This window comes from Hemibagrus wyckioides, linkage group LG01, assembly GCF_019097595.1.
Source record: "Hemibagrus wyckioides isolate EC202008001 linkage group LG01, SWU_Hwy_1.0, whole genome shotgun sequence".
In the NCBI taxonomy this organism is placed as follows: Eukaryota; Metazoa; Chordata; class Actinopteri; order Siluriformes; family Bagridae; genus Hemibagrus; species Hemibagrus wyckioides.
The window spans coordinates 21753667-21768386 of NC_080710.1; the positions used below are offsets into that span (position 1 = coordinate 21753667).

At 36.8% G+C, this 14720-nt stretch overlaps 1 protein-coding gene across 1 annotated transcript; it reads right to left on the reverse strand.

Annotated features, from left to right (window-relative positions):
* Positions 1 to 1820: 1820 nt before the first annotated feature.
* Positions 1821 to 13599, reverse strand: pnp4b (purine nucleoside phosphorylase 4b). Its single transcript, XM_058403058.1, has 6 exons — positions 13506 to 13599; positions 11845 to 12017; positions 9714 to 9817; positions 3224 to 3399; positions 2617 to 2807; positions 1821 to 2243 (listed from the first exon to the last, which is right to left on the reverse strand). Exons 1-6 carry the CDS (start codon positions 13526 to 13528, stop codon positions 2020 to 2022), a joined length of 891 nt encoding a protein of 296 aa, XP_058259041.1. The 5' UTR covers positions 13529 to 13599; the 3' UTR covers positions 1821 to 2019.
* Between the last annotated feature and the right edge of the window lie 1121 nt (positions 13600 to 14720).

Below are 14720 nucleotides of genomic sequence, written 5' to 3' on the forward strand. Positions count from 1 at the left end.
TTTAGACTCTAATCATTTCTTTTTAATGCATGATCAAGCAACAGTCAAATGGAAACATTTGATTAATTTTGAATAATTGATCAATTTTAAGATGCCAGCTACAGCACATGGCTTTATTATAAATTACAGTACACATGCAGGAGCAGGTACCTTGTTTAAATGTAGTACCTATAATATATTCTGAGGTTTCTTACAACCGTTTTCCTACAAGCATGGGTTTAGGATATAAGTCATTTACTGTACGTGCAGTAAATCTAAATTCCCATAAGCCCCATCCATCACATATCAACCATCACCTTTCCTTAATCTGAGAGATGACTGAGAACTCTGACAGATGATTGGGTCATTTTCAGAACTCACAGTGCGCATCCATAGGTGATTTCATAGGGGGTGGAACTGGTTCATTTGCAGTCCTACTGTGAGTATAAAAACAGATATTTTTCAAATGTCAGTAATCCCTGCTGGGTCTTCATTATTTGCACTTAAAGTGTTTGACTTTAATTAATTAAAAATAGCCAATAGAACAGAAAATAATATCAAATGGTGAAGATATTAGAATAAATAGGTGTGCATATGCCACTAAAAATATAGACTAAACCCAAAATGTCCTTTATCACGTTTCAAATGTAAATTTCCGACCACTTGGTTTACGATTACACTGGAGTACAATTCTTTTACATAGTCAGAGCTATCCTATCATAAAGCTCCTCATACAAAGTCAAATAATGCAAATAACATCCTCACCCTATTGGCAAGCCAGCAATTTACATGTTGACACTTAAATGTCTTCCTTGTGCTGTCCACAGTATTCAGAAATCCAAGCTATTAGTATCCTATTGTTAGTTTTCTTGATTTGCATTCACAAGGTGCATAATTATTAAAAACAGGCTGCAGTAATTGGCTACAGGTTCTGTTCTGCAGGTTCATTTATGGCATATTAGTACTTGGCAGCTCAACTTAATGTTTTGAGGCATGCAAAACCCTTTTCCATGCTAATCTGCTGGTGGCAGCTGATTAAAAACTAGTTATTTTCAGTATAATTTGGCATAAATTCTTAATTATTCAAAATTATTGTAGCTATAGGCATCTTCACTCTGTTAATACTTGCTCTTGCACACACACACACACACACACACAGACACACACACACACGCCTAATATTTATTTTTAGCAAATATTTAGCCAACATCCTGTCACAACTTCAGGAGCTGATGTTACAACCTCAACCTCACATTGCAGAGCCAATATATATATATATATATATATATATATATATATATATATATATATATATATATATATGTATGGAGAGAGAAAGAGAGAGAGAGAGAGAGAGAGAGAGAGAGAGAGAGAGAGAGAGAGAGAGACAGAGAGAGATTACATTATTACATTTGTAGACACTACAACTGTGTGGCTGTAAGGTGTATAACACAATTCCGTTTCTCTTCATTTTTCACACTGTGCTTTCTTTGTTCTCGGACAGCGAAGCACATGGTTCATTGTTACCACTGCAAGTCCGCTGTCCTCATTCTCTGTAAGGGGTAGTTTTCTCTTTCAGCTGAGGTGGCTTTGCACTTGCAGTCAGAGGGATCTGGCAGCACAATACAGCTCGACAGCAGTGATTCATTTCATTGTGTAATGCAGGTCCCTGCATCATAGCAGTATATTCAGGAGTTTCATCTATCTTTCCTTTGCTGTAAACTAAACAACATAATGAATTGTCCATGCAAATGAGGATGTTCTGACAAGAGCCTGAAAATAAATGGTGTTTAATGTAAATCATTTGAGACTGCTTACAGGAATTGATTAGTAGTGAAAGCTCTTTATTTATTTATTTATTTATTTATTGCATTTTTATTTACAATGACAATACTGACTCAAAACATCATCGTCAAACATTGCCAGATTATACAGGATGAGTGAAAAATACACTGCTTGAGTAAAAAATTGTAACAAGCTCTGGAAAACTGGATATCTGCATAAAATCAGTCTGCCATACAGAGTCCATATAAAGGATATCTAGCAGCTGTTGATGGTCTCCAGTTGGTGAGAGCGGGCAATAAAGTTGTTAAGCACATTCTGGAGCATCTCGGCCCTCATCTTACTGATCTGTAGCACCTCCTCATGATTGACCTTCTCCTCAGTGCTGTAGTCCAGTGACACCTTGTTGGTAATGAGAGACAGGCCTAAGACTCGCAGGCCACAGTGCTTGGCCACAGTCACCTCTGGGATTGTGCTCATACCTGCAGGGACAATGGGAGAAAGATGCTCTTAATTAAATGAAACTGGACATCAGTGGACAGTATTCCTTAATGAGAAGAAACGACACCCTGCTGGAATCCTAGCCACATGGATAATATAGAGGTAACTGTATAAAACATCCAGATGACAATATGAAGATCCCTGGAGAGACCTGTGAGCTGCTGATAAAACCACCAACAAGGGCAATGAAACATGCTTTGATAAAAGCGTTTTAATGAAGCGTTAATAACAGTATAGGCAGTTTACAATGGAATAAAACAAAGTGACATTTTCTTAAAATAATTAGGAAGGCACAGATAAACTCCAAACTGAAAGTGTGCACAATTGTATATAGTATATTGTAGTTTTCCATACCAACGGAGTCACTTCCAAGGATATGCAGCATCCGGGCTTCAGCAACTGTCTCAAAATTGGGTCCACTGACCATACAGTAAACTCCCTCCCGCACAAAGTCAGAATAACCCAGCTCAGTACTGATGTCCAAAGCCAGCTTCCTCAGCTCTTTACTGTATGCATCAGACATGCATGGGAACCTGATCCCAAATCTAAAGAAGATGAAGAATCATACAAGGTAAACACAGTCATATTTTCATTTTATTTGGTGATACATGATTAAGCTCCTAATTGCATTTTTAAATATAATTATCACCAAGCATAGAAACATTTCGATTCTAGCAAGTCTAGCTCTATTCACTACTGTCCCTGTAATGTATTTCATTTTTCTGTCCTCTACACTCTAATTTTGAGTCTTCATCAAGATTAACTACGCAGATTTCCAGCCCAGACTCACATACAGTTGTTTACGTTTTCTTGTCTAATCACATTAGACTAATTACATTTGCAGTCTACACTCACAAAGAAAAACATTGCATTTTTCTAGTGCATGCTAATTTAACCACATTTGAGCAATCAGTGTGTTTTGCAATTAGGACCAAAGCTTTCTGGATCTCTCAGTCCTCACCTTTCATCATTGGGCCCACAAAGTGGATGTTGTCCAGCAAACCCTGGCAAGTTAATGTGGTCCTTGATGATCATAATATCGCCCACTTTGAAGTCTTGACAGAGGCCTCCTGATGCATTTGTTACTATAATCATCTCCACTCCCATCAGCTTGAAAATCCGCACAGGTAATGTGACCTGTTAGAGAAATGAAACAGAATATACTAAAATGAATTAGATTCATTTAATTCAGTTACCCACTCAACATTTTTATACAAGAATACAATGTGTCCTCTAGACTGCCTTCCAAAACAAAAATGTTTACTATCTCTGGGTCATACAAAGCTATAAATTATGTATCAAATTGCTGAGATGCTATCCGAATCAAGCATATTAGTATAAACGCCTATAGCACACATAGACAATCCTCCTCCTAGTAACACACTCTAAATTTGTTCATTCATCTTCAATACCGTTTCCTCCTGGTCAAGGATCCTAAGCCAATCACAGTAAAAGGATTGAACAAGGGACCCTAGATTTGTGATGCACAAACACCACCCACTGTTCCACCCACCACACATGAAAGATAACCTGAAATCAAATCAAAACTGACCTTTTATACCTTGCTAGTTCATGTTTCTTGTGCAGGATTCATGTATTAATCACTTAAAAGACAATTCTAATTTCTTCCAAAATCAAAATGCGATGAAATTTGCCCACCACTAAATGTCTTCTGATTATTACTAACATTTAATCACCATGCAGTATCATATCAGGTTTTATCCTTATTCCCACTTCCAGCTCTCATCAAGGGAAAATGTTAATGAAAACAAAAATGATGAAAACATCTTAGAAATATGTTAACATTGTGGAGGATTCTGTTTTCTATTTTAAATTATTATTAATCCTATTTGATTTCTAAATCTTTATCTTGTGTCACGGAGAGAGAGAGAGAGAGGGAGAGAGAGAGAGAAAGAGAGAGAGAGAGAGAGAGAGAGAGAGAGAGAGAGTAAATTTTAAAGGACATTAATTACAGTTGTTCATATGTCATGACTAATAAATACATGAATAAATAACAATTCCATTGATATGACTAAATAAATAAATAAATAATAATAAATCAATGTTAAGACATAGTATGTGCAAATTGCTATGTTCATCGGTGAGACAATGCATTGCTCCAAATTCTCACACCAAATTCTTTCAACAATTATTAGGCTTTTTATTTTCTTATAAAAGCAATAGTCAACTAAAATCCTGGACTTTATAAGTGCTGTGGTTACCATGACAACATATATATAACTTTCTTTTTGTTCAACCAGAAAGAAATGTAAAAGCTGCCAAGTAGTTCACCTTTTCAGTAAGACTGTCTGTAAGACAGTAAAAATTGATATTTTAGTCTGGGGCACTGCATAGAAGTGTGAAAAATGGTCAGAATGGACACTCATGACCTGTCTCTTGACACAGAATAGAGCTAAAAGCTTATAGAAGAATAAGTTAAAAAGGGAATAAGTTAAAAATGAGTTAAAAACAATAACAATTCAGTGTAAAATTCTCCACTGTATATCCCCAATTCTTTTAGTTGATGGCAGCTTATTCAATGCTCTCAACTCTGGTTGCTGTTCATCACTCAGCCCAAGGACAGTGTGCCAGGTTGTGTCCACTCTACCATGAAGCATTTTTTTTATTAAATACCTGCACACTAGCCTTGTCGACAAACTTACCAGAAACAACATGAACGTTCATATTTGCAATTTTTTACACTCTAAAAGGTACACGTGCTTCCCTTGAGGCCTGAAGAAATGTGAGAGTTCAGGTAAACGATCCTCACATTACGGTTCCTCATTCCTCCGCAGTACACAACCAGCATTTCCTTCTCCTCAGTATCACTACAGAGGTCAAAGTTCCACTTTTGGAGTTGATGTGCTACAACCCGTGCAGATCTCTGTCCCAGGCAAACAGCTATACCATCAGTGTTCTGCAGATAAGGTCCAGTGATGTCCACCAGGTGTCCCAGCATGCTGAGACCAGATATAAGGAGAATGCACTGCCCCTGATGTCCAGGCCTGCTCCGTTGAACAGAGGCTCCTTTAGCAGTCAGTATCTCTCTGCTCATCAACCATTATCACAATATCGTGATATCGTCACAATATCATAAGCTGACAGACGAAAGGCATTTTAGAAGTCAGGGACTGAGAAACCTTTTAGCTTAGCTCTCGGTTTGTATTAAAGAGGTTTTATGGCCTGCCTTACTCCCATATGCACTAACAGGAGCATCTAAACTGCCATTGAACTTCAGCATGCTTTCAATGTCACAGTATAAAACTCTGACTTTTGCAATACATTTAGAGCTAAAACAAAGGCATTGGGTGTTTTCCCCAGATAGTTGGTCAAAAGCTTTCCAATGAATCAGTGAAATGCCCTTCTCAGTCAACTAATTCGCCCATTCTACTATGTTTAAAAACAGCACTACCGCACTATTCATTCTGGACACCAGCAGAAGGTTCCAATGCCTGACCACTTGCCCCACAGCCAGGCTGCAGTCCACCACACTTGCCCTGACACTTAACACTTTAACTCTGTGGCATTGTAATAGTGTATCAAATGCCCTGCTACATTGGTTGCATGCTCCCCAGTGAAATACTGACGCTAACACCCAGAAACCTTTCTCTATTTAGTCAGAGAAAGCTTGATGTGCTCGTAAAGCAAGATGTTAAATGCTCAATTAACGAAAGAATATCTATACAAATAGGTAGGTGAGACAAAGTGACAGATACGCGCACTCTCATACTCAACATGCTCCGCCCACTCACTCCCAGCATGGAGAGAGAGAGAGAGAGAGAGAGAGAGAGAGGGAGAGAGAGAGGGAGAGAGAGCAGCTGTAGCTATGAGCAGGGGGTTAAGAGAATCTTTAGGGATGTTAAAAGAGATAAATGCAAATTGTGGATACAAGGCCATTAGGGTCTGTGCCACACAGAGAGCATGACAGTAAGAAACAGAGAGAATGAGGACGAAAGAGAGATGAATAATGAACTTGATGAACCCTGGTGAAGGCAGGAGGTTGCAAGTGACAGCAGTGACTCTGGTTTTACAATTTATGCTCAAACAGCACTTTCCAAAGAATCTCATTTCAAATCAATAATCTGAAATGAAATCAGACACCATTACAGCTTATAAACCTTCTTCATGGACAGGTAATTATTTCAGTTCAATTAAGCTAGGATGAGGCTGAAACAGCCAATTGCCCATGGCTTTAAGCCTGTACATACAAAATCTCCTTTAAGCACGTCCATCTCTATTACAGTCTTAGGAAAAATGTTATGGGTTCCCTCATTATGGATCTCTGGACAAACTTAAACTTAACTTTATAAGAAATTCTAGATTCAGCCAAAGCTTTTGTGTGTGTGTGACCATATATTAGCAGTAGTTTATTTCTAAATATGTATCAGAGAAAACACGTGTTAGCCAGGTACATTATTTGGTAACTCTTTACAATGACAGTACATGAATAATCATGCACTAATACCTGAATCACCACCAATTTATGCAAAATGTCGTGATTAACACTCTCACCTGAGCATGTTTAGCTGCCTTTTCACATCACATTAACAAAAAATTAAATTATAGTGTTTGTATCTTGGACAATGCACCTTTTAGCCTTTCCTGATTGGTAGCTGTCAAGAAAATAGTGAAAGCCTACCCAGTGGTCAGGAATTAGTGAAAATAATTTGGGAAAGATTTAGCAAAAAAACATTTTGAGAAGCTAAACTCTGTATCTGATCTAATAACAATAAAAATAAAACAATGTAGTTTGCATATGTGTATGCACCTAAATTCCAAAGGTTTCCATTCCAGGTTCCAAAGAAAACAGCAGATAGAAATATAGAAATATATTATTCAAAAAAAAATGTCTAAATTGTGTTGTGGACTTCAGTCCCACTTAAAAAGCTAACAACTCCCTTTATTTACTCTGTGTTTTTCTCTGCACTTTCTCTTCAGGGCAGTGATTGTGTAATAGGACATAAGCTACAGAAATAAGGAAAGTGTATTCAACACTAACTCCATCAGCTCTGTGAAAATGCCATACTAATTGACATAACCAGGGGGTCAGTGAAGGGCTAGGAACATTGTTATCCAATTACCCTCAACAACACATCTGTCAGCAAAGAAAAGCTCACTTAATGAAGTTGTGTACATGTTTGCATGCATGTTACTGCATGCACTCAAAATGATAACCTGTAAATATGGCACGTTTCATAGGAACATAATGTATCCTTCTTATTTTAAAACTCTAAAAGGAGGCAGAGATTAGGAAAACAGTATAGTAAATGAACTGATTGAAGGACTAGTCTGCTTATTCACACGCTGAGCAGAACACAATCATGTCTGACAAATGCTTCGTGATTTTGGCTTCTTATGGTGTATTCAGCTTCACTTGTATATTGACAGGTCCTCATGAAGTCTCTTCATTACAGAGTGAAAAAAGCAGAGTGTTGGTGCAGGATTTAGGAGAATTAGCATCCAAACAAGCAGAAATATAATTTGATTTCCAGTCCTCTTATACCTCAGAGTAGTTGTTTCAAATCTCTCTGGCTGCAGATGATCAAGCTGCACTGTCAGTCAAAATTAGAGTTGCTTGTGTTACATGTTTGGCAGATGATTATTTTTTAGTCCATTTTCTCCCTATTTAGTAATTGCCAAGGCCCACACAGTAGTTCATTCCACTGTATAGCACAACAACCACCAGTATGAGAGGAAGACCATTGCTTCCATCCAGAGAGCAGGACTAATAGTTCACTTTTCACCTCAAAAATGCTACAAATAGCTATGGTGCCTTCAGGCCTCAAACTTGCAGTCTCCTCACGAATAGAATGCTACAATGATAACGTCTACTGCCACTTTTAAATCTTACTGTGGTGCTGAAAACATGGACCATTTTGGATAACTGGTAATTCACTATAGATGAAGAATCACTATAGAGTTACGCCCACAATAGCTTTAAGTGCAACTACCACAGAAATCTAGCCACAGAAATCACACACTAATCTGAGTACTCTTAATCTATACTTAAGTCTTGATGAAACTTTGAATTGGGTCAGCACCATAGCTGGTAGAAGGCTTCAAGTTGAACATTTTCACAGAGATGGCCCTTGAAATGCTGGTGCTAAAGAAGACAGGCGATGGATTGATTTAATGCCTAAGCCTGGCAGTGATGTCTGATTGTAATGCGTTGTGTCATATTGTCAGAGGTGCAATTACTGTGGCATTTCTTCCGCACTTCTGGAGGATGTCGATTCCTCTGCGATTTAATGAAATGCAGTTCTTAGGCTTTACCTAAATGATCCCCTGGGTAGACATGTGTAAATTTCAGAGTGCCTCTCTCACATGACCCGGGCTCAGCAAAACCTAGAACTCAATTTATTTCATCTTCTGTAAATCTAACAAGTCAGTGGGCAGAAGGACATGAAGTTAATTGCCATTTAAAAACTGACAAATATGCTGTGGCTAAGCAGTCTATAATACATCAAACAAGTTCTCCAATGGTTAGGCATTATTGCATTATCCCAGCATGCTGCCTATATTCTCACTTGGGCTGACTGATGATACTAATTCTTTTATACTAAAGATATTAGACAGCGTGTCTCTACAACACACTGTCCTTGAAAACATACATGCCACTGCATGTGTCAGCATTGTTGGTTTAGCTTTCTGTTGTTAAATGTTGCTTTTATAATTGTACACGCATTCCCACCTATCCTCTTCATGCTTGAGAATGGTGAGAGAACAGTTTATTTCTCCCCAATATCAGCAGCCTCTGGTTATAGGCTCTATATTTATGCAGCACGGCTTCTGATTGTGACAGATAAAGTTAATGAGCCATACCCGAGGTGCCAACTCCATTCTGTTTTGCAGATAGGAGTAGCTTTCCCTGGGTTCACTTGTCCTTGTGGAGTCAAAAAGAGTGCCAGGGTCAATAGCTTACAGAGCTAAAAGCCACATCTACCTGCATTCATTAGTGGTTGAACAGCTTACATAAGCTAACCCATGACACATACAATATGATGAAGTAAAAAATGAAAACAAACAAACAAAAAATATATATATAACCTTGTTTCAAATTATGAACAGGAATTACACACAGTTCAGAATCAGAATCCAAATCAGCTTTAATGCCAAGTATTGTGGGTTTTACATGTAAAAGGAATTTGGCTTGGTGTATCGGTGCACAATAAAAATATAAAGAAAAATCTAAGGATTTTAAGCAAGATTAACTGTGAAGAAAATGTAGAGATAATGTTGCATCACACATAAAGACACTGAAGATTAACATGAATATTTTCTATAGTCTGATCAAGTCATTTGAGGAGGATCGCTTCAGTAATTTCAGTGATGTGATTGGATGTGATCTAATGCTAATCCACATTATTTACAATGCTAAAATGTCCTGGCATCAAATGACTGCTAAGGTTTAAGGGTTTAAGGATTTAAGGGTGAGAAGAGTTCACACTCACCTTGCACAATGAATAACCCTCATATAGATGGAACCTGCCCTGCATGAAGACACAGGACTTGTCATTTATATGACCAAACACAAGCTGCCCATCATGGCCAGGAACTACACACAGGAAACAGATACGGTGACTGTTTTCACATTAGCATCTATGTAAACTGAATAAAAATGTTCAAGAACATATATTAGTAAGTAAATCATGGTTAAAACTTCAATTTTTAAAGTCTAAAAACAGAAAGTTTGTATATTGTGAAATATAACTTAGTTTAAGTGAAAATAAAAAAAATGTCCAGGATGATCAGTGCCTCTTTCAGAACACTGTATTGCATCATATGTGACACATCTTGTTTTCTTAGATGATACAACAAGATGTATGAAGCAATATAAGCCAGAATGTTTAACCTTGAAGCTGTCAAACACCAAATAAAATGACAAGTATCTGGTGGACATCATTTGTGATGCATTAATAAATTAAATGATGGAGAGATTGATTGGTATCCTTGTTTTATTTAAGCATGACCTCTGAAGTTAACATGTGCGGCTGAAACTGGTGAGTTTCATGTCATGTGGATGTGTCTGTGTACTATCATCAGTTCAAATGCAACCTTGAATTCTGTCTTCTGAGATTTGCTTAGCCTAAAATCTAAACTGTAATAAGACAACAGCTGGATTATTACTTTTGCTGCTTTAGTGGCTTCTACTTTTTTTTTTTTTAATGATGATTGACAGATGACTCTAGGATGGGGGTTACTGCTATCTTGTAACTATGAAAATGTTTTTTTAATTATTATTATTCCAGAGTTAATGAGCATATTACCATCTTAATCTGCATATGTTTGTTATTTTCAGGGTTAGAAAATGATTGTTATAATAAGAAATGTTTTATATTGTTTTGCTAATTACGTTGTTTAAGACCTTTTGGTTTTTTCAAGGTCCTTGTGCGGCCATTTAGAAGGCACACTGAATAAAGTCATTAAGCAATCATTTTAAGCTAACGTAATATTCCTTGATTTTTCTGAAATGATTAGAGATCCGAAGGTCTGACACTCAGTATCATACTGAATATTTAGTATACACTAACCTAATGTAACACAAGAAAGGTACAAGATCAACATTCTGAATCAATGTACTAACATCTTCTACACTCAATGCATGTGACAGACGAGCTAGATCTTTCATTCTAACACGTCACAACTTGTCTACAAGCTTGCTGTTGTGTTATGTCAAAAATAGGAAAGTGTATTGGTGTTGTAACTGTAGTGTAAATATTTTCCTAAAACACAAGATGAGTAAAACATTAAATGAACAACTGTTATAATTAAAAGCCAGTATCGCGTTATAGTTAATAGGCCTCAGTTAACAATGATACAGAGTCAGAAGTAACATAAACTATTGCAGTCCTATTGCTTTTTGTTTGGCGCAGTCATTAAACACAGTGAGTTTTATAGTCATCATTTGTTTCATTTATTCAGAATGGTGTGTAGACACACACACACACACACGCACACATAAATATCATTATGTGCATTCTAACACTTATCAAGATTATTCACTTCACCATATAAATATTTAAATGTGGCCAAGATATCATAATAAGAACCCCCTTTGGCTGAGATTAGGGACTATTTTTACCCAAGTCGTCATATTTTATTCATGGCCAGTAGTTATTAATTCTCATGAATTCGTGGCTCATTTTACCAAGACTTGGGCATGATTTGTTAACCACAACAAAATGAGAGGCACAGCCAAACCCCTGTGTACATTTCTGCAGGCTCTGAGCTTTCCCAACAGCCCCATTACCTGACTGCTTTCTTTTTATAAGATGAATACATTTACTACAGTTTGTGGGTAATAACACAAGCAGATTATATCCATATTCTCTGTGCACGTCTGAATAAACCAGTTCTTTATGTTTATTTCACTGTCAGCATTTTTAGACCCCTGTCTCATCAGACAATATATGAATTGGACAATTTTTTTCACCTACGGATGTCAAGGACAACAATAAGATCTCATTTTATGGGTTAATATACAATAAGCAGTTTTCAGGTATAAAAGAGTTTAAATCTGTGGACCATTTATAATTGTGCTAATCGTAGAAACATGTACAGAACAGGCTTCAACAAATATACCTGTGCTCACAGGGAAATTGGGGATGTCCTCATACCGAAAAGCCTGCTTGTTGGAGACGCTCTCTGCAAGAAAGCTGAGTCCAGAGCCACAGATTACAGCTATCTTCGGACGGTGTCTAGTCCTGCTCAGAAGCCACTCTGTGGCTAGCTTACACTCATCAAATGAGCAGCAACTGAATCAGAAAAGAGAGGGTAATCACAGGCTGGGTTTGACCACTAAATTGATGATTAGTTATCAGATACAGATGGGATACTTTGATGTAGGATAGGGGAAAATATCTTTGTAATGTGAAAATGAGGACAAAATCAAAACCATTCATTCATTCAATTTTAGTAACTGCTTTATCCTGGTCAGGGTCTCAGGTGGGGACACACAATAAATGGGACAACAGTCCATCACAGTTCTCCATGCACACACATATTGGCACCTAGGGGCTATTTAGCACAGGCAATCCAGCTACTGGTATAATTTTGGAAGGAACACAGTGCAGATGCAGGGAGTACATCCACACAGACAGTGATATGAGTGCAAGACTCAACCATCGACCCTGGAGCTGTTAACTGGCGACACAAACTCACCGTGCCCCCATGCTGACATCAAAATGACCCTATTTACCTTTTTTATAAAATAAAGATGGATTGTTTAAAATTGGAGAATAGTGTGATTTGAAGCAATTATGGAAAAAAAAGGGATGCAATGTAGAATAGATATTTTAGGCTTTATTTTAATGCTGGCACAAATGGAATTGTTGGTCAATGCTGAAATATTGATTTTGGTTGGCCACAAAGCAGTTTACTTTCTAGGCCATACAATGTTACCATTATTCTGGTAAAGTGCCCTGCTGTACTTGGTGTAGTGGCACAGAAGTGAGGGTGACATTCACAATCCACAAACATAGTGTGAATTTAAACCTGATTATGGGGCCTCTCAAGACTGCCTCTTAAAACAGACACATGGATAAAAAGATATTTTCCTGACCTAACCATGGTCTTGAACGTTTACACTCAATTCTAACACCAAAATAGAAAATACACTGGCAATTTAACTCAAACAGAAAATATTAGAAAGAAAAGATGACTAGACATAATCTTGTATTGAATGGCTGCTTAGCTGGAGAACTCTTAGCTATTTTCATTAACCTTCTACACATTTTCTCTTTAAAGACTTTTTTCTTTAAAAATCTTTTTATTAGCTTCTTCTCTGTATATGTATCCATGTGCATGTCTTTAAATGATTTAGTTAGTTGTTGCCATCAAAACAATCTCTAGATTTTTGATACTATACAACAGCAGGATATGTATACACAAACAAAATAAATAAAGCCAATTAAATAACTGCATAATAAATCAAATATATACAACTGCTTAAAGTGCCAGCACCCCAGGGGTTAGAGGGTTCAAATCACCTTCAGGGTCTGCAGTAAACAGCTGTTTTGAATCTGTAAAGCATTGTTTATTTTGCTTACAACACTAATATTATTCTCTGCTGTGTAGTAATACCTAGGACTGTGAATAACAGTGTTGTCAACCTAAATAATACAAGTTTTTAAAAGTACAGGTTTAACATCAAGTACGAAAAACACTGCACACATTCATTATATATTATATATATAGAAAATAAAACAGATAAATCAGATATGACTGGATTAAAGCAGATTTACCATGAAGTTCCTTTGCTGTGCATGATTCCAGGCTGTAAACTGGACAGTCAGATTGTGGGGAGAGGACAGAGTTGGACCTTGTAAAAAGCTAAAAAGAGATAAGAAAGAGAGAGAGAGAGAATATGGTACAGTTGCTCTAGTGATTGCCTGGTGTCTTCTCATTGGCTGAGCCTGTGGTGGGAGAGGAATATTTGCATAGTTTCCAAGTAAACTGTCTTCTACTTGTGAAATCCAAGTGTTGTACGAGGGCCATGTTTTGGAGAGCCACGTTACTTACAAACAGTAATTTATACCACGTGTCATATTTACTCTATTTTCCCTTTTAAATAAGTCATCTTTTTAATGTTATGATTAAAGTTGCAATAACCTGTTGTATAGAGAAACGGCTCATATGTACTGACATGCTATCTTTGTGTCATTGCCCTTGACAGACAAACATGCCCTTTACGTGAAAGTGAAGTATGTTCTGTTTACTTAAAAATCCAATGTCACTAAAATATACTAATGCATATGTTAGAGGTTTTTTTTTATAAGGTTGAAAAATGTTAATAAATTGAATGTAAACGTGTCTATTTACAAATTTTATAGATTAACCTATGGACCACTAAGTGTATTTACAAACTATCATAGAAAACCAATAAGGTGAAAAGCCATGTAGTAATAGAATTTCTTCCACATAAGTAACTTACCATAATTTGTTATATCCACTGACTGTGAATTTTTATAGGCTGTGTTTTGAAGAAAAGTTTTATACATAAAATAAAAATTTTGTACGCAGTGTCAGTGATTGTCAAGATTTAGCATTTATAATCTGTAATTGACTATATAATTACAATAATTAACAATAATTAACAAGCAGAATTAACTATACCATAGCTTTGACTGTACATATAAAAGCTAAACAATCACATTGCTATAAGTTGCGACTACCTGCAACTTTTATTTGTTCATTATTAATTTTTAAGTATTTATTGACTTTTCTGTATGAACCTCTGCACTGCCTTTCTTTTTAACCCTAGGTTACTTTTGTTAAGTCATGTGCAGAATAACAAACTTCAACAAATGAGTCAGACAATGTTATAAGATAAACAGCCACTTCTGCATCTGCTCCAGCTCAGACATTGAATTTGGTAATAAGGGATCACAGAGTGTAGCTGGGCACATCGTAGAGTCTTATCACTTCTCTCTCAGGACTATTTTTTTTTGCAGCCCTGA